We start from the raw sequence: 23358 nt of genomic DNA on the forward strand, positions 1-23358 counted from the left end.
GCGATCGGGGCTTCACGAGGGGACTGGGGCTCTAGAGGGGGTCTCTCTCTCGGCCAGGTTTCCCCCCTTTTCCACCCGGCCTCCTGGAGGCAGGTTTCCCAAGCTGGCCCTGGCAGTCGCCCGCCCCTTCCCTGCCTCCGTCTCGGGTCTTCCCGCAGACCCCGGCACACAGCCGCGGGAGAGAAGCGGGGACCCCGGGACGGGAGCCCGGGACCGGAGGGCGGGCAAAGCCCTGATCTCTCCCTCTTTGCTTCTTTCGTTTCTTTCCTATTTCGTTAGATCATGAGCGGGGAAATGCGACCTAATGCCTCTCAAACCGACAAGTGCCTGATCGGGGACACTGTTTGCAGGGGAATATCTTTTTGACTCCCGCCCCCCGCCATGCTGACCCCCGTATTTTCACCGAAGGGCTGTTTCACCCGGGGCTCTGGCCGGACTCCCGCCTTTCTCCTTCAGCCCTAGCCTTACTTCTTGGGATGAAGAAATAATTTCCCAGGGGATCCGCCAGTCCCGGGAGGAGTCAGGTCAGAGGCACGATGGTGTGAGAAACGCCGGGGACAGGGCGCTGCCGCCCGCCACCGGCCACCCACCGCCGGCCGCCCGCTGCCGGCCCCTCGGCCCCCTGAGAGGCGGCGGCCGGTGCCCGGGTCCGGAGCGGACACCTCTCTTCGGAGCCAGCGCTCGTCGTCGCCTCGGGCCCTGGGGCCGGGGCGGACTGGGGGGTAAGGGGGCGGGCAGCACCGTGCAGGGACCCCCGTCCCTCACCAGAAATGTTCCCGTAAGCCCCGGGAAGGGCTGAGTGCCGCGCCCCCACCGCGCCCCTTCCTCCACCAACTGCTCCCGCTTGACGGGACTCTTGCGGGGATGCGGATTCATCTTCTTTATTTCTAATCGTTTTCTGGTTTGAAGAATTTATTTTTCTGTCACTTAGAAGTTCAGGGTGGAGTGGGGGGGATCTTCCCCTCTTCCCCTACCTTAACGACACGGAACCAGGAGCTTTGTTTGCAAGGTTAAAAAAAACCCAACAAAAAAACAAAAAAAACCCAACAAAAAAACCTGATTGAAAGCTCTTTGGTGGCCGAGGACAGAGAAGAGAAGGAGGAATCGTGTGTTAGTCCGACCTGTGGAATTTATGACTCCCCCTAAGCACAGACATGATAAGGACTTAGAAAACATCTTGGATCTTTTCAAGCCGGCAGCCCCCGAGGCTTTGATGTAGATTGCGTTGCAGAATAACCCAATACTTTTATCGTGGGGTTGATACTCGGCTTGTTTAAGCACATGCCTCTAGGAGCGGGTTAGATGCTCAGCGCTCGCTCCCGAGCGAATTTGCGTTGCTGGGAAGGAAGCAGGGACAGGGGAGGGGGGTGGCACCTTGTGCCAGGCTGGGGACCCGCCGTCCTGCCAGCCCCGGCCAGCTTGGCCTCTTCGCACAGGTGCCGTTGGGCCTGAGCTCGCATCGCCCCCGCTCCCCTCCGGGAAACAGGAACGTAAGCAGAGAAAGGGGTGGAAAAAGCCGGAAAGAGGGATGGAAAAAGCTGTCCCAGGGGCCAGCCCCTCCCGGAGAGCTGCTCGGTGTGGCAGGGGGGACCAAAGGCTGACCCCTGCCTCGCTGCACGGGCTGGGCATTGCTCTGTTCCTGTGGAAGTCCCTGGTGCGCTGCGACCGGAGACCCCGGGACACCTGGATTTCTTATTTTTTCGAAGTATCTTTTTGAAATGGCAAGGGGAAGAGAAGCCGCCATGCACGTTCTGCCCGGTCGCCGCCGGCACGTCCCGCCTGGTGAGGCCAGGGCCTGATCCGGCCACGGGAGCCGTGAGTCACCGGGCAGCGCACACCCGCGGGGCGGCCCCGACGGCGGGGGCCCGGCGTGCGGGACGGCGGCGGACCCGCTCCCGGGGAGGGAGCCCAGGGCTCGGCTGTTATCGCCCCCTGCCCCCCGAGGACACCCCGCCCGCCCCTGTACGGACGCTCCCTGGAGCACGCAGGGCCGTTGTTATCTTCCCCGCCCCCGGCGGCACCTGGCGTGGGGGATGTCGTGGGAGCACGGTGCTCCCCAGCCGCTTTTGGCTTTGCAGCAAAGCACAGCTGGGCCGGGCTGGGCACCTCGAGGCAGGGATGTCTTCCAGCCCCCAGCCCTCACCCAGCACCATGCCGCTCCTGGGGAAACCACAAGCCCTGGCCCAGCTGGCAGGACGGTGCCCTTCACGCACGCATTGACCCCCATGCCAAGCAAAACATCAAATTCCAGCTACCAAATGGTTTGCAGGCATTTGCCACCAGTGAGTCCATGGACTATCCCCCTTCCCCCTGCCCCAGGGGCAATATAAGGGCTGATGTCCTCATTGCGTTCCTCACTGATTCATTTCCTACATCTCCTGGCTTTGAAATACAACCTTGGCAGGGAGGTGATTCAGGGCCGGTGGCCGTGTCCTCCCACACGTCCCAGCAGTGCTAGTCCTGCTGATTTATCCTGTTCCCAGGCCTTCCATGGCAAGATGCTATGGGGTGACTGCCCCACACCGCCATCTCCCCTCAGCCCGTGATCCATGGCAGGCCCAATCCAGCAAGCCTCTTCAGTCAGCAGAGGCACGGGGTCAATCTGGCCCATGTATACCGTTTGTTGTTTGTGAGGCCGAAGGTTTTGAAGGCTGTAACTGTACACATCCCTGTGGGGCTGTGGTATTTTGTGGATAGCATTTCATGGTAGGCAATGTGGGAGTCCAAGGCAGACAGCTGTCAAGCACTTCCTTGGCCTGGCAGGGAGCAGGTCAAGCCTCCCACATGGAACTTTTCCTTATTGTGGGGCTCTAAGAAGACAGGAGAAGATGCATCTTTCTCCACGGGCAAACCTATTCCCTCCAAAACAAACAAAAACCTCAGTCCTTTTGGCTCCAAGGAGAAACTGGTGCCTGACTGCTTTCCACCAGCTCCCATTTTCTCCCAGCTGTCTTCTTCTAGTTCCTGGGAGGGGGGAGGAATCTCGCCACATTTTTTCTGGTCTGAACAGAGGCCCCGAAAGGAGTGAAAGGCAGGGCCAGGCTGGGATCTCGGGGGCAGGCTCCCAGCCGCGGCCCACAGCGCCCTCCTCTGGCCGCTCAGCTCCTGGGGACCAGCCCCGGCTCGACGGGTTCCGTCCCGGTTTAGCTCCGCAGCCCCTCTGCACCCAGGACATCGTCAGGCACAGGAGGCTTGTCCAAAGGAATTCCCGGTCCGCATCAGGTAGGTTGTCACTTCTCCAGGAGAAATATGGTGGAAACTAGAGCTTGGCACCTCCTTCTTTTTAGGATCTGAAGCCTCCAACCCTCTTCTGAGGATGGGGATGTCATAGCACTGGTGGGACCAGAGGGCTGTCATTAGAAGAATTCTGGGCTTTCTTCGGCTGGAAGACAGTGATGTCCCCACAGCATAGGGCATGGAGGGAGGGGAACCCTAGTGCAGAAGGGAAAAGGCACCTCTGGGCTCATACGGACAGCCACAGCTGAGTGCCAAAGCTTAGCTGCAGTGCAAAGTAGATGTATATAAGATGAGTAAGTAGGAGTAGGTAGCACATGACAGGAAGAGGGGGCCACTGTCAGCATCTCCCATGGGTTTTCATCCTAACTAAGTGGTATCTAAATAAACTTAATTCCATCCCAGTCTTCATGTGCCTCTGTGAAGCTGGCCACAGGAGCACAACCACTTCTCCACCTCTCTCCAGGACACAAGTCTTCAAAATTCCTTCTCAGCTGAGATCTGATCCAGACTGTACCCCAAGGCACCTACACTGCTGCTAGGGGTGTTGCTGTATCAGTTTTCCAGCACAGCCTTAAACCCCTAAATTTTAATATTGCAGTGACCTCTAAGGCAGGATCCCTGACCTGAACAGCCACCCTTGTTTATCTCATCCCCGGGAAGCATGTGAGGAAGCACGAATGCAGTCCAGGTCTCGGACAACTGGCTGGAAGGGGCTCCTTCTGCACCACCCCACAGCACTGGGATGCTCACGAAGGGAGATAAGGAGCTTGGGCTCAGGCCTCACCTCTTTCTGAAGTTATTTGTGGTCTCCTCAAGCACAGGTCTGGGTGGGTCTTTTTGTGCCTTTTTTTAAAGCTGGTTTGCTTTGCAGGGCCTAATTAATTAGCCATTGATGAGGGAGGGAAAGAGGCAATGATTCACTAGCCCAGCAGTGCATTTAGCTGGGAAGCTGTGCCACTGAGTACTTCGTCTAGTTCAGTGTCTGGGAGAAGGCGGCTAAGATCTGATGTGGCCAGCTGCATGGAGCATGACCTAATCCAGTCATCTTCAGCCTGCGCCCCCAAAATACTTTCCAGCAGAAGTGTGGCATCTTAAAAAGTAAACTATCTGCAGATAGCTCTGTAGCAAATACGACCTTGGATTTCTCCATCCCCTTTCACAGATCCCTCCGTGAACATGTGGACAGACAACCACTGCTAGTCTGCATGGCAGGGTCACTTCTGTCCCCCTCTTCTGGTTCAACTCACGATTAGCCTCAGCTTCTGCCGGAGGGACCTCAGGGAGCCCATCCCAGGTACCCCAAACCCGAGGGTGAGATGTGTTGGAGAAGCACCTCCACTTTCTCTTGAACTGGACAGAGAAGGGGCTTTTGTTTGTTTGGTTGGTTTTTGGCGTCCGCTGCCTGTGACACACGGGCACAGTAGTTTGGGAGAACGCACCGCGGGCGGGGGCTGCCCGCTACCTGGCTCAGCCCCTCAGTGCTGCGTTTTGGCTGTGGGTTCCCTTTGCCCGGCCCCATCGCCCCCAGCCCGGCCCCCGGCCCCCGGCCCGGCAGCGGGCGGCACCGCAACGCGGGGGCCGAGCGCCCCCCAGTGCCGGCTGCGGCGGCGGGGCCGTGCGGGGCAGCTCCCTCCGCCGGCGGGCTGCAGGCTCCCCCCGGTGCCGGCTGCGGCGGCGGAGCCGTGTGGGGCCGTACGGAGCTGTGCGGGGGCCGTGCGGGGCTGTGCGGAGCCGTGCGGGGCAGCTCCCCCGGCCGGCGGGCTGCAGGCTCCCCCCGGTGCCGGCTGCGGCGGCGGAGCCCTGCGGGGCCGTGCGGGGCCGCCCGGGGCAGCTCCCCCCGCCGGCGGGCTGCAGGATCCCCCCGGTGCCGGTTTTGGCAGGGAAAAGGGAAAAACAATCGGTGCCAGTTCCTCATCTTTCAGTTCGGGGCGCCGGGTATTCCTGCCTTGCCCTTTCCTCAGTGCTAACGGGGAGAGCGCGGTGCCCTTTGCCATTCAGCGCTTTTTATTGCCCTCAAGCCCTTCTGCTCCTCCGCCCGGTTTAATGATTGCTGAGCCTTTGTCAGTCTCGGCCTGGCTTGAAGCATCTGGCTTAGACTAATGGCATCTCTGCTGGAGGTCTTCAAACAAGGTTAACCCTCTCCGGTCACTTCAGGGGGAATTCAGCGCTTTCTCCAGAGAACCTGCTCCTGGAGGCACAGACCAGGGGTCTGGATCCTAACGAGAGAAATGTGGGCATTTTCCTCTAAGAACTGTGAAACAGCTCCTGAAACAGCATGGGCTGTGGCTCTGCACACACCTCAGGAATGGACCAGCACCTTGCGAAGTTCTGTTGGAAGCATCCTGGAAAGGGAATGTTGCTCCTAAAAGGTACCGTTCTTCACTGAATACCTCCTGTAGCTTTGTTCCATCCCTCTCTGCTGTGTGGAGAAGCAGATGCACAGCGACATGTCCGGCTCGCACAGGAGGGTCTCCCTCCTAACTGTACTTCCTCGCACACAGTCGTGTTGCCTGAGCTGCTTTTCATGTGTGCATCATGTGGAGTTTGTGTTCGCTCCAGGCTCTCTCTCTGCCTTTACATTCCCAAGTCTCAGCTCAGTGGCAATGATGGGGCCAGATGACCTCTGTCCACTCCTTTTTTAATCTTGTGGAAAAACATTTGACGCAACTCCCTGGCATGTTGTAAAACACATGGGATTCCCTTCTGCTCGTCTATGAGCCAAGTTCACATCTGCTTAGCTTCCAGGGCCAGCTAGGCTTGGATGCATCCATCGCAGCATTAAGCTCCTCTAGCTCTGAAGGCTGAAAACTCCTGCCCACACAAGACATTCGGCTCCTGCTTTCCAGCTGGTTCAGGCTGTGTGTTAATAGTGACATCTTGCTGCCGAACAATTTGAAATTGTGTTATGAGTTTGTTAAAAGTCATATCTATTTTCCAGAAAATGCAATGTTAAAGTTTTATTTTTGCCTTTATATTTCCAAATTATTCTTCAGCAGTTTATATCTGATTAAAAAAATCAATGATTCCTTGCTAATTCGACAATGTTAACAAAAATAGGCAAATCATAATCATTGCATTACAACATTAATTATTTTCAGACAATGTTAGTAAAGAGCAGCTTAATTTATGTGATAGCATATTCTATCCAAACCGTTATTCATTTATAACACTTGCCACTGGAAATCCTAACTGCAGTTAGCATCTTGTAAAATGTAAAAGAGAAGAAAACCATTAATTCACATATTGTCAACTTGATTCACCGTGATGTAGACAGACATATCCCGTTAAGTCATTATGAAAGCCGCATTTATGAATCCCCACACCTCACAGTGAAAATAAGCATGTCTTTTTATCTATATTAAAACTCCAGCAAGCATCAGGTTATTGTCCTGGGCATCTGGGAGAAAATTGAAGAGACATACTCTCATTTTCTTGCAGCAGGGTTCATACACCCAGGCTAACTTCTGGGAATAGGAAGCGATGATATTACACTCCTAAATTGCTACGGAAGATAATTTCTTCAAAATTAAACATTTCTATTTGCTATCAAAACACATAAAGCCCAAAGAATGGAATTATTGGTAACTCAGTTGAAGTGAGACTTCCAGTTGGAGACAGCCACCTGGATTTCTGGATTTCTAGACCAGGGAGGCAGAAGGTCATCTCCAAATATCACTCCTTCTGCTTGTTTTCAATGCTTATTTTAGGTAGGAAGGAATCACTCGCTGTAAATGAACTCACCTGAACTGGACACCTATCAGGAACTTCACAGCAATTGAGATGTCTGGGATAAGACAGTTATACACACTCAAATTTATAGTTCTGTGTAAAACAAGGCTGCTATTTTAAAATCTGGGGATTTAAAGTTGGCTACTTTTTTTCCAACACTTACTGACAGCTGGAGCTGAAGATGTGAGTAGCGCTTCTGGAAATCACACCAGTTCTCTCTAGATGCATAGGCTGTGCTTGTAAACGTTGACTAAACCCCCATGGATTTTCTTGTATTTGTTTGAAATATGGCAAGAACATTCTGAATTCAATGCATTGGCTAGACACTATTTACATAAAACCAGGAAAAGAGACATCCAGTTGTAGAGATGCAGTGAAATGACCATTGCTTTTGTCTTGCAATAGAAGCATTTGCTGAATTCAAAGAAACGAATTGTGTCTTCTCCTCAAAGTAACATAAACATGGACTGGCTCATAAGAAATGTGAACAGAGCAGCAGTTTCTTTTCTTAGTGGTGGTTTAAAACATTTATGCTACATGGAGTTTATGAAAATACTGAGACCAAATCCATAACCCAGATTATTTTTCAACCTAAGAGTCTTCATGCTGGAGCACAGCTGTAGATGGCAGAGATTCCTCATCCCTGCTTACACATGGTTTAGTTTTGATGCTGGAACTGTGTGTAGGAATATTTTTCTTCATATTCTGGTAAACCTAGAATTGGGAAGCGGAAATAAAAGATATCTTTTGTTATCATACTTTGAAAACTGCTTTTCTCCCTGTGAAGCAGGCTCTTGTAAGGCACAGCCCACCTCCTCTTGAGGGAGAATCACACTCATGTCTGCCCATTTACTTCCCACTGACTCCAGAGGGAGTCCAGGCAACTACCTATGTGAAATGGATTTTATCCAGCCAAAAAGAGCTGGGTTGAGGAGGGGCACTGGACTGCAAAGGAGCATTTTTATTTTTTTTTTCTAGCTACAGTGCTTTGAAGTTGCTCATTAGTTTGCTTCTATGCTCAGCAGCTTCTGCCAGGCTAACAGCCTGCAGAGAGGCAAGAGTCATTTTTTGGCTATGGCTCTCCACATCCCAAAAGGTTTGCAGAGACACTGTATTGGGAAACAGTGCGTCTAGCCCAGAGGGATACACAGGTAGGAATTGGTAGTTTAGAAAGAAGTTGCTTATTTTTCCTGAGGAAGAGAACACAGTCTGGTAAGGATGGAATATGACTTCCTCAGATGCTGTTTATTATTTTGGCCTTTGAAGATGACATATGGTCCGCTGTCTGTGAGGACATGGCAGCACATACCTATGGTGGCCCCCCCATGAAATGCCTGGCAGGTGGCCCAGGCTCAGCTATCAGCATCACCAAAGCCAACTGCACTGGCTCCTGCACAACGGAAGCACATTGCTACAGCACAGGCTGAGAGATTTCAGCCTTACAGAGTCCTGGTGCAAGCAGTGGGAGGAAAGAAATGCTCATCAGGGAGGTCAGGATTCCTTCTAATGGCAGAAAAAAAATCTCCAAACTCTTACACTGGTCCATGGGCAACGTATTCATAGCACAGTGGTGCATGTGAATAGAAACCAGAAGACTACTTCTCAGCTCATGGTGATCCATGTGGCTACATACACACAAAAAAAACCCAACCCAAAAACCCCCAACCAACAAATTTTTCTTCTCTTTGTGTTTACTTACAGCTCCTTCTGCCTTAGCCAGCTGACAGGCAAGAGAGGAAACCAGCCAAGAAAAAGAGGGTCTTTTCCTGGAGTCAAGGGCCCAACAAGATTGCATCACGCGATAGCTGCAGGAGCAAAGAGGTGATACAGAAAACGTGTTAGCAGTTGGATTCTCTGTAAGTGACTACATGGAAGTGGAGAATTTAGATGGGAATCACAGGGCACCAGAATGCTTTTACAGAAAGAGGCCAGATTTAGCATGTTGCATCAGAGAAAAAGATATAGAAAGATAAGGATAAAGGGTGAAATGCAGAACATGGCTTTACCAGAGTCCTTAGTTAAACCCTCCTTATAGGATTGTGGCCAGAATTTTACCCTGGCTGGCTCATACTGGCACACTAATCTTGTTTTCCAGCTTCCATACCATACAGAAAACGGTAGGCAGACAATTCCTGTCTGTTTCTGGGGCTGAACTTTCTCCTTGTGGACTCTCTAGTTTTGAGGACACTTTTCACGGAAATTCTTTTTATGTAATTTGACATCACAAAAATATTTCTGAAGTTAAAAAACCACCTTCAAGATTTTGCAGTTTCATCAAGGACCAGTGCAGCACCTCCCTGCTAAAGTCACTTGCAAACTTACTAAGTCAAAAGGTTCTCTGATATTTATAAGCCCTACAGCAATCTTTCGTGGGTCAATCTGTCAGATTCACCTGTACCTTTAATGCCATTACAGTTGTTACATGGAGAGGATAAAAACAGTGTAGTTTCATAGCAAGGCACCGAGTCCCTAGATCATGTATGAAATGTTTGCCAGAAGAGCTCAGACAACCCAAAGCCCTTCCCTTTCCTCCAAGCTCCAGGTCTCACGGTTCTCCATCATCTTCTCTTCTCCTGTCCCCTGGAGTCCACCTCTATCCAGACTCCTCCCAGGCACAGAGGCATAGGCTGAAAATCATGTATGAGAGTGCAGGAATAGCTCCCGCCAACTCTTCCTTAGCAGGGTTTTTCTCTATAAGGAACCCTAGCCTCCTGGAACTGAATCAAACATGCTAAAGCTCAATTAATAATAATAAAAACATTTTAAAAATGTCACCAAAGATTTAGTTAATATCCAAAATGAATATGGTATAACATACTTCTTGCAAAAATAAAAAAATGAAAGAAAAAAATAGGTCTGTGATCTGAGAACGAGAAGTGCCCTGGGAAAGGAAGGCACAATTAAAGATAATAAACTAGTCCTTTCAAACACACATAACCTTTAGTATTGATCACTTCTGCTTTAGGACAAAACCTGCAGGATCAAGCAGTCTATTTCAGAGTTAGAGGAAGTACTCACCTTTTGCAACTTTTTTTGAGCAAAGTACAGTGTACAATAAATAAAAGATCAAACAAACAGTGACCTAGTAAATATAAATTCCCATGCTGTGCATTACTCAGGAAATACACTTACACATCTTTTGTAGCATAGTACGGTTGGTCCATTTTAAATCCACTTTGTATTAATTTGTAGAAGTTCGTATCAACCTGAATGCCAGGGTAGGGATTTACACCTGTGGAAAATATTGGAAAATACGTGTTAATTTGGAAGCTGCCGAAACAAAGCACTGCTCGTTTGTTGCATTACAGAACGTACCCAAAGAGAATATTTCCCATAGTAATATTCCATAAGACCAGACATCACTCTTCATTGTGTACGTCCTCTCGAACAAGCTTTCAGGAGCCATCCATTTAACTGGTAAACGAGCCTGTAGAGAGAGGGGGAAAGGAGACCAGGTCATGCTATGACACAGGCTTTCTGGGTGACTCACTGTAGTTCTCACTGCTTGAGTAGGATCAGTTCATGTTTGATGTGTGAAAAGCTGGGCTTCTCTTAGCCCCTTTAAATTTCCCTTATGGAGACAAATAGGCACTTCTAAGGAGCCAATTAATCTCATCCATTTTAGATGACTATTTAAGGAAGAGATGAACTCAGCCCTGGAAGAGCCTTCTTCCCTCCTCTGACTTCCAAAGTGACCAGCCTAGATGGAGATGCCCACACCACACTTCTTCATATAGCCAGAGGACCTGGTGTACCCTCACACATATGCTATTGTCCCTATGCTATTATTGTCTCTAACAGTAAACAATTCCTAGCACTTCCATCGATGGGTTTCAGTGTGCTTTAGTAAGGACACGGGTACCATCTCATTTACAGTACTAGCTTGATTAGGTTAATTATAAGGTAAGGATTTGCATTTGCCAGGGGCAGGAAAAAGTGAGATTTCTGCATAGTCTGTACAGATATCTATAAAGCTAACAAGGAATCTGAAAATGAAAAGTTTCACTTTCTTGGTTCCTTATCATTCTTACAACGATATGAAAAACAGAGAGCACTCAGGAACTTACATTGCCCCTGACGATGTAGTTGGAGTCCTTCACTACATCTCTGGCCAGGCCAAAGTCACAAATTTTCACCACTTTTCCATGGGTCACTAATATATTCCGGGCAGCAAGGTCTCTGTGAATGCACTTAGAAGGAAAGGAAGGATTAACACTCTGCAGCATTTGGTGTCGGAAGAAGATAGTCCCCTTGTCTCAGGCACAGCTCTCTGAACTGGTGCCTCCTTCCACTTAAAAAGTGTGGAGAATGGGCAAGCTGGACAGACCCTGGTTGCTTGTGGCAAGGGGACGGGGACAGGGACAGGGCAGGCAGAAGTGTGCAGCACAGCCACTTCTTACTCGGGGTCATGCCTAAAGTTGCAATCCAGTCTTTGCTGTAAAGCCAGGGAAGGAGGTATAGTTCAAGCCTGCCACTGAGTGTCTCTGTTCTTCAGTCTGCCTTCTATAGACTGACCTATTTTCACTGTCTTTTCTATCTAAACCCTTCCCCATACCGATTTGGACTCAAGGAACTCCATTCCTTTGGCAATTTGATAAGAGAAGCAGAGAAGGTCTTCAAAAGTAAGCACATTGAAATCCTCTTCTTCGTCCATCTGTCTGCTTGCATGCTTAATTTTATCTGTAAAAAATAACCAAAAGTATGAGTTTTCCATGGGCTTCCTCACTCTTTGATTAATTCCACTGACTGTTGTAAGGATTTTCACATGCCTCTACCAAGAACAACATCACAAAGAGCATCCACCTTTTGCACCCTTTTCCCAGACACAAGATAAAGGAACAAGCATTTTCATTCTCAAATATTATGTGTAGCATGACCAGAAACATAAGCCTCTGGTCTTAAGTGTTGTTGAATCCTTTTCCAGCAAAATTCCTGCCAGGAGGGGGAAGAGAGACATATGATAGAAAGGGGCCTCCTGTGTCACTAAATCTAGTCTAGTTAGGTCAATAATGTAATAAACACAAAAATAACAGATTCGCCAGAGATAAAAGGAGTTAGCTTCTAACCTTCCTCAGAACACAGCACTATCCTTTTTGATCCAGATGTCACATTTACATTCTGACTTCTCTGCATGACCTCAAATTCATCCTCTCTGCACAGAGTCATATTCACACTGTACTTCGGGTGAGTTCCTTTCCTGGAATGGGTGACACATTTTCAAAGGTTACACATGGTGTATCACATAACCTCCTGCACGTAAACCCTTTTGCAGTGAAAAAGCATGATCAGTTATTGCTATCAAAAATCTGGGTGCAGAGATGAGTCTTCTCAAAACTGGGAAGAGAAACAAGAGGTTGTTTGCGTTTTGCAGTCCGTTGTGAAGAACATAAGGAGAAGCAAATCTCAGTTCCTCCTCAGTCAGTCATTGCTTCTTAAAGTATGTGAAGGCATATTCTCAAGAATTCAATAATTTCTTCAGTTTACAGCACAGCTGAGAATGCAGCTTAAAAAAAAGACGGGAGCTTTATAAAGTATTAAACTCACCAAATGCTTTACCTGGAATTTTTGTTCAAATGGATATTGTGGTAAAAGCTGAAGTTGTGATCTTTAAAAATATCTGTCAGTGTCCAGTGAAACTTCTCTCTCTTGCTCCTTAAGTAGTTCAGAAGATCACCATAGCAACAGTATTCAAATATCAAGTAGATTGGTCCTGAAATAGTTGGAAATGTAAATGTCTCCTGCTATCTATAACACCTTCCCCATTAAAGCCCTAATGATGCCTCCTCTTCTCCCAGGATTAATCTGCATTAAACATTCCAAGCATCATCCTTCCTGGGTAGATAACCTGTACTGATAGGCAGGTAACGTTTACGGACTGTAATGACTAATGTCCTGTTGGAAAGTCTGTGTAGCTGATTGTTCCCTGTGGTGCATCTCCCAAGGTGGATTGCACCTATGAAGGCACAAAGATCCTTCCCCATACCAGTGGCACTGGGGAGGACAGCACAGGCCACGAAGATGCAACATATTGTCTAAACCATACATGGTTCAAGCAAAAGATGACCCTGCTAATTATCTTCATGGTGTAAATTGGTATCCTTTGACCTATGCTCTTCCATTTATCAGCACTACCTTCATGCTTTAGAAATACCCCTTTTTTTTTCCCCGTGGAGGCCACCTGTAACCCAAGTGTACTGGCAGAGGGGACCTATAGGAGGGAAAGACCTTGCAAGGGGATGTGTCTGAGTGGAGCACTGCTCAGGCTACTTTCTCAAGGAAGGAAAAATACCTCCAACTCCTGACCCAGGCAGGGTCAGAGACGAGCCACAACAAGCCATCAGGAGCAGAATGAATGGCCCAGGAGCTCAGAGTGGTCATGCATCACCCCTGTGAAGTCTTACACTGGCATCACCACTTCTGGCTCAGAAAGACTGACTACAAATTTGCAAACATTTCTGCCAGAAGACCCCTGTCAAGCAAGGTAGGGCACATGGAAAAAGCCTGTAAGGTCTCTCAGAGAGTGGATGTGAATGTCTTGAGAACCATGCAAATGCTTCGGAACATGGGACTTACATAAGGCTGGAAGTGTTCCTGCCCTACCCCACCAGACTAAACAGGTTCTTCCTTGCAGGTCTCCTGCCTATACCATCACATCTTGCCAAATTTTTCAGAAGGCAGTGGCAGCCTGTATAGTTTCAAATCAGCTAAAGCCACCACTAATAATCTATTTCTCTACTTTCCCCTTACACCTCAAATGTATTTGCGTGACAGTATTGGTGTTGATGCAAACTGGGGAAATGAGTTAACTGTCCTCTTTGGTCTTTCTGATAAAATAAATATCTGTGGCAGAAAATCTGTTAAGTTTTTTAGTGGCAGATGTTACAATTCATGATATGAACAAATGCTGGGTAAAGCCCTGCCCTTTCCGCAAGGTGATCTGTGCTTTAGCCTCTCTTCAGCCGCTCCTGTTCACTGTTGCACTTGGCCAGAGAAGGAGTTCTTGGGACAAGAACATCTGTGTACATTGCCTCAATGATAACATGAGTCACACAATAATTAATTAGTGATAATATCTTGCCACTTTCATCTTAGCCCATCTTTGCTTAGTTCTTTCCACCTGCAGTTTACTTTCACATTCAGTTCTTTAAAAAGCTGTCCTTCATTTTTATTCACTTCTTTCTTTTCTTTGGGTGTCCCTCCCACCCCTCCTCTTTTCCAGTTTCTTTTCTTTCCTGTCTAGTTTTGAGTCGTTCTTCCCTTTCTTTCTACAACTTCACTGTTCGGTAAGCCACATGATTTAAAAAAACCCCACCTCTATAATTTCTTATGTGAACATAATCATGTGGATACAAAAGTACCTTACACCAGATAAGTTATTGCTTTTCACATAATAAACTGGCCCATATTAGTGCCATCACCACTATAATAGTAAAACCTCTTCTATAGAAGGGCTGTTGTTTCACTTCATGCAAGTACAATTAGAAAGGAACCATTTCTGTAGACATGCATGGCTTTAACTTTGCTTTCAGTTCATCTTCATCTTATTTTGGGTCAGCAGAGAACAGCAAAATTGATTGTGCAAAGACAGGATTCAGAGATGCAGAAAGAAACAGCAGCCTAAAGAACAGGTGACTAATTATGGCCTGAATGTTTTTAATACTGCTTTTAATGATCAATTTTTGATACTTCTTTTCTGTTCAGGAGTCCTCATTAGTCTGAAGGTTTTAATTGGTACCTTTCCACAATTACAAGTTACCTGACATGGTACAAGCTCCTAGTAGGTTCACAATATTTTCATGGCTTCCAATGTGAGTCATCATTTTCAGCTCAGACATCAGAGCATCTTTTTCTGAAGCATCAGGTTTTTCTGTAAAAGTAATAACACAGGTTGGGAAATCTCCAGCAAAGAAATAAAAATGTAAATGGTTGCGATCCTTTGTTACATGCAAGTCTTAATTTCAAATTAGTTGGACTGACATTATGTTTGAGAACATCCTAAAAAATCGTTGTACAGTATAAAAAGATTTAGCCAAAGGTGGACACTAAATGTGTGTGTGAGTGTGGATCATTTGAATGCTTGGGAAAGCAGTCATAAAATGTTAATATTTTTCATTCTTGGGCTGGCAAGGAATGACAGCAGTGTATTAAGGTGTTCACAAGCACAGAAAAAAATGGCAGTCAATCCTGTTGGAGAGAAATGCCGAAAGAAAAAAGATGTCTTAACACGCATATGGCATGCAACCAGCTGCAATCCAATAGCTAAAAGGGCCACCCTGTTTCAGTAATAGCTTTAGGCTTGTTTTTCAACAAGCATTTAGTCCTCCTGATCTCAGTGAACTGGGGACATGAACGAAAATGATCAAGTTGAATTTCCATAAAGACAACCACAAAGGAGCGGACCAAGGAAACATAAAGCTGATGCACATATGCAAATAGGGGATGAAGAGCTGGATGGCAGCGCTGGCAAGAAGGGGCTGTGTGGGCACACAGGTGAGCAGAGTGCTGGTGCTGCAGCTGATGTGAAGCTCATCTTGTTATGCAAAAGGTGGGTGAGGTGGGTGTTGGTCTTTTCTTCCACATGACAAGTGACAGAACAAGAGGAAACAGCCTCAAGTTGCACCAGGGGAGGTTCAGATTGGATATTAGGAAAAACTTCTTTGCCAGAAGGGTTGTCAAGTACTGGAACAGGCTGCCCAGGGAGGTGATAGAGTCACCATCCCTGGAGGTACTTAAAAGATGTGTAGATGTGGTGCTTAGGGACACAGTAGGGCCTGTAGTGATGGGGCAAAGGGTAATGGTTTTAAACTAAAAGAGGGCAGATTTAGATTAGATGTCAAGAAGAAATTCTTTCCTGTGAGGGTGGTGAGGCACTGGCACAGGTTGCCCAGAGCAGCTGTGGCTGCCCCATCCCTGGCAGTGCTCAAGGCCAGGCTGGATGGGGCTGTGAGCAGCCTGGTCTGGTGGGAGGTGTCCCTGCCCATGACAAGGGATTTGGAACTAGATGATCTTTAAGGTCCCTTCTGACCCAAACTTTCTATGATTCTATTGTTTAGTGGTGGACTTGGCAGTGTTAGGTTAATGGTTGGGCTTGATGATCTTAAAGGTCTTTTCCAACCAAGATGTATCTATGATTCTATGAACAGGGTTGAGGTACCTGGGACCCAGTAGTGCAACCTCCTCCTCTGCTTGCTGCCAGGGTGGCTTGCTCCTGGGCGCTACCTTTATGAGGAGTCAAGACAGTTTGGAGAGGCCAGAGCAAAGCAGCAAGGAGTATTAGAGGTTAAGGAGGATGGAAAGAAATCATTTTGTGTCACCAAGACTACGGGAAGAGGTATTGGAAGTTTTGTGAACAAGATAGCTCAGACATAGGAGGCAAAGGGAGTGCAACAGCTAGACAGCACTACGAGAAAAACGGGACCTTAAACCAAAGACAACAGAGTCACCAATGCAACCTGCAGGCTAATCTGCACTTCGAATTTGCATTCATCCTCCTTAGAGCAGAGCAGCTCCATCCCTCCATGCACAATGTAGACTTCTCTGGTGTGTAGGACAAAATGCAACATGCTGCTGGAAGAAGGCACTTCAGTAACACCTTTCCAAACTGAAACAGGGTTTTGAAAGCATTTTGGAAGGATTTTGAAACCAAGCATTCATCAGGTGTAACTGCTAAAAGTTTGTATGTAAAGGGATTTCCAACACTGCTTCTGCTTTGGTGCTTCTAGAAAACATTGCTGCTTGTGAGAGTCATCCAGTGTTTATTGTACCTTGTAGCATTTTGACTGCAACCTGGACTGAGTCTCCTGCATTGCTAATTCCATAAGCTGTCGCATTCACCACCTTCCCAAAAGCCCCAGAACCAAGGACCTGTCCTACAAGACACAATACATCAATATTATTTGCAGCTGGTACAGCACAGGGTACTACTCCAGCACTGGGGTCTGCCTTATGGACTGCTCACCAAATTCCAGATTTTCCCTGGGAAATTCCCATTTGAGATCATATTCAAATTCTCTGAAGTCGATGTAGATGTACTCATTATCGGATGGGCCTATCATCTGTATCATTTGCAACTGGCTTTCGTATCTATATTGCTTTGAAAGAAAAAAGACAGTGGAATAAGTCTTAGAGAAGAAGAAACAGCCTGGTAGGAACAGAGGAAGGGGTAGGTATTTATGTTTGCTTTTACCTTTTTGTATTTATGAGAAATGAACACAAACAAAAACATGATCAAAGGGAGGAAAAATCCAGCAGAGACATAGAACGCAGCATTGTCCAGGGGCGAAGAAACAGCTCCTGCAACTTTAAAAGATACATATTACTACCCAGCAAATCAGTGCTTATGTATACAGCTAGAGGTGCAAGGATGACCCATGGTGGCTGGGTCAGTTCTGCCAGTTTGCAGCCCTTTCATGCCTGAGCCTCCTCTGCACAGAGTGAGATGGAGCCACACGCAAAGCAAGGAGCTGGTCAGGAGACACTAAGTGCTGGGTTATTCTGACATCTGTTTTCATTCAAAAAAAAAGCTACACCAATTCATAAGTCTAAGTGCACAGAGGTGTTGGTGTGATCCATGGATTGGACTTTGTGAGCATAAACAGGAATAAACAATTCATCCCCTCTCCCTGTGCCTTTCCCCAGGTGATGTATGTTAGGTACCAAAGTACCTGTTACCAGCGGGCAGACTGTACATAACCTGCTTGGAGCACTGCTCTGCTGCTCAGCCAAGAACTCTCTTAACGAGTCAAGACCATACTATAAGGTACCAGTGGATAGGTGGACATTACATGAGACCTACTCTCATATTCTGGTAGTGTCTAAGAGCGTAAGTATTATGCTTACTTTCTATTGTAATTTCAACATAAATAAACTCTATCACCTCTCACAGCTTCTGCCAGATGTAGACAAAAGCACCAAACAGCTTGCTCATCCATGACAAAGGAAATCTCTGTACTGCAGATATCTGTGGGCTTCAAAACACTTTCCCAGTGCCACAGCATGTTCTCTGTAACAGAAATGCTTTCCCCTATGGTATGTATATACTGTTACAAGTATAAAGTGCATGGGCAAATAATTGTATTGACTTTCTTGTTCAATAAGGAAAGAATCTCTCATGCCCTTGACAAGGAGGCTGCACAGCAGTTCCCAAACCAGGGCTTAGCCTTCTGCCACCTGCCTACACCAGTTTAAGCGTACTTAAAGTGAGTACTCCCCTAGTACTCACTCCTGCTTCCCAGACTGACCCCTGAGTGGGTCTGTTGGCTCAGCCATGCTCATGTCTGGGTGCACAATGGCCTCCATGGGATGAGAGGAGCTCCCATGGGCATTTCTGGCAGCACCACAGTGATGTCCAGGAGAGGAACAAGAGCCAGCACCTGCCATCAGCTACCAAAGTGGCTTCAGCTCTTCCCAAAGCTGATGTCTCCAGGTTTCAGGTACGAATCACTAAGACAAAATAAAAAAGCAGACCCCAACATTGCCATGGTTCCATCCTGCACTTCCTACTTGTGTGATGTTTCTGCTAATTTTAATGAGGGAGGCCCCTGCTTTGGGACCAGGGAAGAGAGACACGTCTTCCCTTCACCCACCATTTCCCACACTGTGCTTGTGTTTTACCTGCAATGCATTGCACGGTCAGCCATTTAGCCAGATAAAAAATACCATAAGTTCTACCATGCCAGCTTTAATTGAGAAAACCTGTGCTAAAACACTGGCTTGTGGTACCTGACAGGTTAATGAAACTTTTTTCGCAGGCTGAACCAGCAGAATTGTTTGCACAGCACTCCACAGAGAAGGTTGTTGTTGTCTCCTTTACATCTAGAGCGCTGCTTGAAATCCATGACCCCAGGGATCTCCTCTCTGGCAAGAAGTTGTGAATCCCCTCAGTGATTTCTTCTGTACAGCTGAAAAAGAAAGCAGACCAGTTTTCATACTGGGCTCACAGTGGCATTTTCCAGGGCAGAAGGTGGGATGTTTCAAAACAAGTCTTATGTCTGTGTTGGAAGGGAGGGGGGTGTAGGTGGGCTTGTTTTTTATTTCTCATTGTTAGAGTGAGGCTTCAGAGCAGTTTGCCAGTCTCATTTTTTGGTGATGGACATGGCAGGGTCAGCGGGGGGTGAACTGATCTCCCCACTTGTTATGCGGGGCTCAGTCCCACTCTCCACTGGTGCCCTGGCAGGGCACCTGCACCCCCTGATGTCCAGGACCTCCACCAGTTTCACGGCTGACACGACCTCCCACTACCACATCTATTCCCACTGGTTTCAGCTTTACCTCAAACACTCAAACTACTGAGCAGCTCCAAACGAGCCGCTGCTAAAACAATAAATACAAAATGAACCCACAGTGAAAGGTCTAATTCCTTTCCCTGAAGGTACGTGATTTCAGCCATGAAGTCTCTCTCACTCAAGATGGAGAGCATCCACCCTCTATTAATGACTTATTTAAGACCTGATATGTAGAAAGAGGTCTGCATTATACTCGAGGGAAAATAAGCCCACACAGAGATAATTTTGACTTTTAGCTTTTCTATCATTCATCAACTTACTGCCTAATTTACTGTTCACATAAATAAATGAGGAGGTAAGTAAATAAATAAAATTTATTCAGCTCTACACATAGCACCAGCTTCTACATGTGGAAATTTCCAAGAAAAGAAATGTCACAGCATTTTCATCCCAGAAAGCTGATTTAAGGAGTGTTTTAAACTCACTAACTGGATGTTTTCTTTCTTGTTCCATTTCTGCACAAACAGATTGATGTTAGGCAGTCTTTCCAGAAGTATGGATAAGAAAGTCACATAGACATTTTTTTAAGTCTAGTTAAAATGCTTAGAGCTTTATCCACGGCCTTCCAGAAGATAATTTGATCTAGTACTCTTCTGCACCATGGGATTATTAGTTTTTTGGCATACTTAAATAAAAACTGCCAAGGTCATACAACAGCTCAAAGCTGTTTCAGCATCTCTTGAAATTTTAGGGCCTGACTCATTGCCCTAAATAAATAGAGGAAATGGGAACACTCTCACTAACTTTACTGGAAACACCCTCGTTGACTTTACTGGCTTTGGTAACAGGTCACTATAACAGCGGTATTAACCAAAGCTTAACCAATTAATCAAGCCCATGTTAACCAATGCGTTTCCTGAATCCCTCTAACTTTGACAGGCCAAGAGAAAAACTTAGATGGAACTTTGCAGCTACCTAATGGTTGATATAGACCCAGTGAAGTTTATTTCAGTCTGAGATACACATCTTTATAGACTTCATTTGATGCCAATAAAAAAATGGAAAAAAACTTTCCATAGTTTTGGGGATCCATTTCCCTGGAGTGGGCCCCCATGTCCCCTTGTACAGATGGTCAAGGGTGTATTTTACATTTAGTTTGTTACAGGCTAGTCTTCATTTAACCAAGAATAGCTCAGCTATAGCCTTTGCAATGAATAAAAGAGGGGGAAAATTATTACTTAGATGAGTTCAGCTCTGGACAGTTCCTCCAGACCCAGGATGAAGAAGGATAACTGTCAGCAATGCAGGAGATCTGCTTGAACAACATCTGCATTGTTATTTCAGGCTTTCCTGTAACAAGACAACACAAGATGGTTTCTGACAGCACTTCAGTGACCAAAACCTTTACATTTATGTGGCAATGCTACATCTGCTGAGACCAAGGTCTGCTTCTGTGTTTTCAAAATAACCCACGCACATGTCACTGTGATAGCCGGGTGCAGCCCTCAGTCCTCCTCCTTCCTCCAGCCCCGCACCTTGGTTCTGTGGGATGGCAGTGTGGGCAAGGCAAGGGGAGCAGCCACTTCTCTGTTCAGGCACAGGCAGACCAAAACAGTGGCAGAGCTGAAATTAGAAGTCTTGACTTCTGCTTTCCTGACTTGGAGCAAGAAGTCAGCCCTAGGACTCTCCTGATGCCCCAGTTCTGGGCATCTGGCACGTACGAGATGTGCACTGAGGATCCTTGTATAAATAATACACAATAAATAATGCTCCCTGACCTAGACCAGGGGTGAGATGCTGCAGTGATGTGGCAGAACTGAGATTACTGAGAGCATCTGGCAAGTGCATGTGTAAATCATGGGCAGGGGTGTATGACACGCAGCAGCCCCAACATATATGTTATGTATGGGCCTCCTTACTAACTACATTAACTCACAAATACTATTAGGAGAAAAAAAGAAAGAAAGAAACACACCAGAGAAAGCTAACACCTACTGAGGGCAAGTGTTTCCTCTCACTGTGTATCTTGTGTGGTCTCTACAGGAGTCACATATATTCCAGCTCTACAGAGTTTGAACAGTCACTGTGTTTTACTGATTCCTATGCTTTGTGATTTTCTTAAGAAGTATTAATTTCCTGACTATATGACTGATTTCTCTTATTCTGCCCTCTGTTTATGGCAGACTAAAGGGAAGAGAAAAAAATTAATAACTTCCTCCTCCTTCCTCTGTTCTCCATCCGTGACCAACACAAGAAATACGGCCCACAAGCAGCCGGCATCCTTCTCTGACCCTGTGCCTGGATTTCAGTAGTGTAGTGCAGTGTCAAGAGAATCACATTTTTGCCTTGTGCTCCTCCATTTATAACAATAAATCTATGTAAATGAAATGCAGAATATCAAAGGAAAAGCAACATATCTCCATTTATATCAGTGGCAAAATTGCAGACTTCACCAAATCTTCACAGGGGTTTTCTCACTTACTTCTCACATACAGAGTGAATTTTTTTGTCATGACCGTATCATCATTTTCAGCATAAAATACATATATCCCAGACTGATGCTGGTGGTCACAGAATCTTGATGAAATGCTGTGTAGCAAAGGAGAGATGGTAAAAGGACAAAAGACTGATTTAAAAAAGATTTTAAGTGTAGTCATGACATATATATGTTTGAAACAATTCAACACCATCTAATGAGGAACCCAAATGATATTAGTTTTGCTTAGAGAATATAAACCACAGAATGTAACTGAATTGATGAGAGGATATTTTTTCTGTCAGTATTGATTTCATTCTGCAATTTTTCTCATAGTTCCTGGAGTGCATGTGGGCTGTCAGGCTGTGATTTTGTTACCAATCCATTGGAAGACAAGGTATATAACACATCCTGGCACAGATGTTAAGATCGGCAAAGGATAGGATTTGCTATTCTCCAAAGGATTTTGATGGGAGTGTCTATTTGATATGATAAACAGTATCAGGAAATAACAATGACAGGTAGGATCATATGAGATAAACCTCTCCAAATGGAAAGATCTGAAGGAAACTCAGAAATGAGATCATCATCATCAGTTCACTGTCAATGAGACAAAGCACCAACCGTCAAGACATTTCTGCAGGAGGAAGGCCAGCCTTCCACTAATACTTGTGGCCTTTGGTCCAAGGGATGGCAGCAGCCAAGACCCAAACCGTGCAGGAGATGGCTTGTGACAATGGAGATGGTGGGGGAGGGCTCTAACAAGTCCCTGGACAGAAGCTAACAGGAAGGATGGCAGAGACTTAGAGATTCATGCATGACTGACCTGATGAGTAATTTTTTTTGGTTTACGGGACACAGGATGAGGTAGTGAGAAGGGAATAGATCACCTTAGAGAGATGGCATCCTATTTCCGTCTCTTTGACTAGGTTATTGTTGTCAGGAGGATTGCCAGTTCTAAATGGCAGCTATTGCAGTTTATCATCATTAGAAAAGCACTTCAGAAAATCTGTTAGGTTTAGTTGCTGGCATTTTGGGGACAGATGTGCTGGCTGATTACACAAGGATAACTGGGTAGGAGGGCCCCAGCTCAGTTTTAGTGGTAAAGGCAAGCAGATATATCAGGGAGCTTGAAGCAGAGAGAAAAACAACGGCTCATACCAGCAATTTGCAAAGTAAGAGAAAGCAGTAACGAGCTTGAAATCTAGACAACTAAAATCCAGGTACTTCTCATTAAGCAAGATATATAGAAAGGAACCCAGTATCACCTTACAATTCTAAACCAGGAAAAGTCATTGAAACCTTCTGACTGATTTTGCCTTCTGACTAACACAACACCTCCATATACTTACTGACTTTCAAGTGTCTTAATCTGAAATGGTCTTTAAGACATATCCCTGAACTCAGAGAGGTTTTAAAATCAGATCCCTTTTAAGCTGCCTCAAAATGGATACTGAAGGTAGGAGGAACCACAAATCATTCGTTGCTTTTGAAATCCTAGGTCTACAGGGTTAAATCCTAATGAAATAATGAGAAAATAATTTAAAAAGAATGTCTTTGATACCTGAAAATATAAGGGGATGGGAAATAAATATTAAAAATTTTACAGGAGTTATTCTGTGTATGAAAACTCATTTGCTCTTAGGAGGGAAGTGAAAATCAGCAGTGTGCTAAAACAGAGAGACGAGAAAA

The 23358-nt window shown here is 46.4% G+C and overlaps 1 protein-coding gene across 2 annotated transcripts in view; it reads right to left on the minus strand.

Annotated features, from left to right (window-relative positions):
- Positions 1-6179: 6179 nt before the first annotated feature.
- FLT3 (fms related receptor tyrosine kinase 3) overlaps positions 6180-23358 on the minus strand; it is a 47271-nt gene continuing 30092 nt past the window's right edge. For both annotated transcript variants that reach the window (XM_056328903.1, XM_056328902.1), the window contains exons 10-24: positions 21673-21779; positions 20429-20540; positions 18688-18866; positions 17153-17265; positions 16925-17057; positions 16731-16835; positions 14723-14833; positions 12523-12676; positions 12033-12163; positions 11522-11646; positions 11034-11156; positions 10282-10393; positions 10099-10198; positions 8666-8771; positions 6180-7680 (exon numbers count right to left, since the gene is read on the minus strand). In XM_056328903.1, coding sequence (XP_056184878.1) covers positions 7558-7680; positions 8666-8771; positions 10099-10198; positions 10282-10393; positions 11034-11156; positions 11522-11646; positions 12033-12163; positions 12523-12676; positions 14723-14833; positions 16731-16835; positions 16925-17057; positions 17153-17265; positions 18688-18866; positions 20429-20540; positions 21673-21779 — 1834 coding nt within the window. In that variant the 3' untranslated portion in view covers positions 6180-7557. The remainder of the gene's footprint in view (positions 7681-8665; positions 8772-10098; positions 10199-10281; positions 10394-11033; positions 11157-11521; positions 11647-12032; positions 12164-12522; positions 12677-14722; positions 14834-16730; positions 16836-16924; positions 17058-17152; positions 17266-18687; positions 18867-20428; positions 20541-21672; positions 21780-23358) is intronic.

This window comes from Falco biarmicus, chromosome 2, assembly GCF_023638135.1.
Source record: "Falco biarmicus isolate bFalBia1 chromosome 2, bFalBia1.pri, whole genome shotgun sequence".
Lineage (NCBI taxonomy): Eukaryota > Metazoa > Chordata > Aves > Falconiformes > Falconidae > Falco > Falco biarmicus.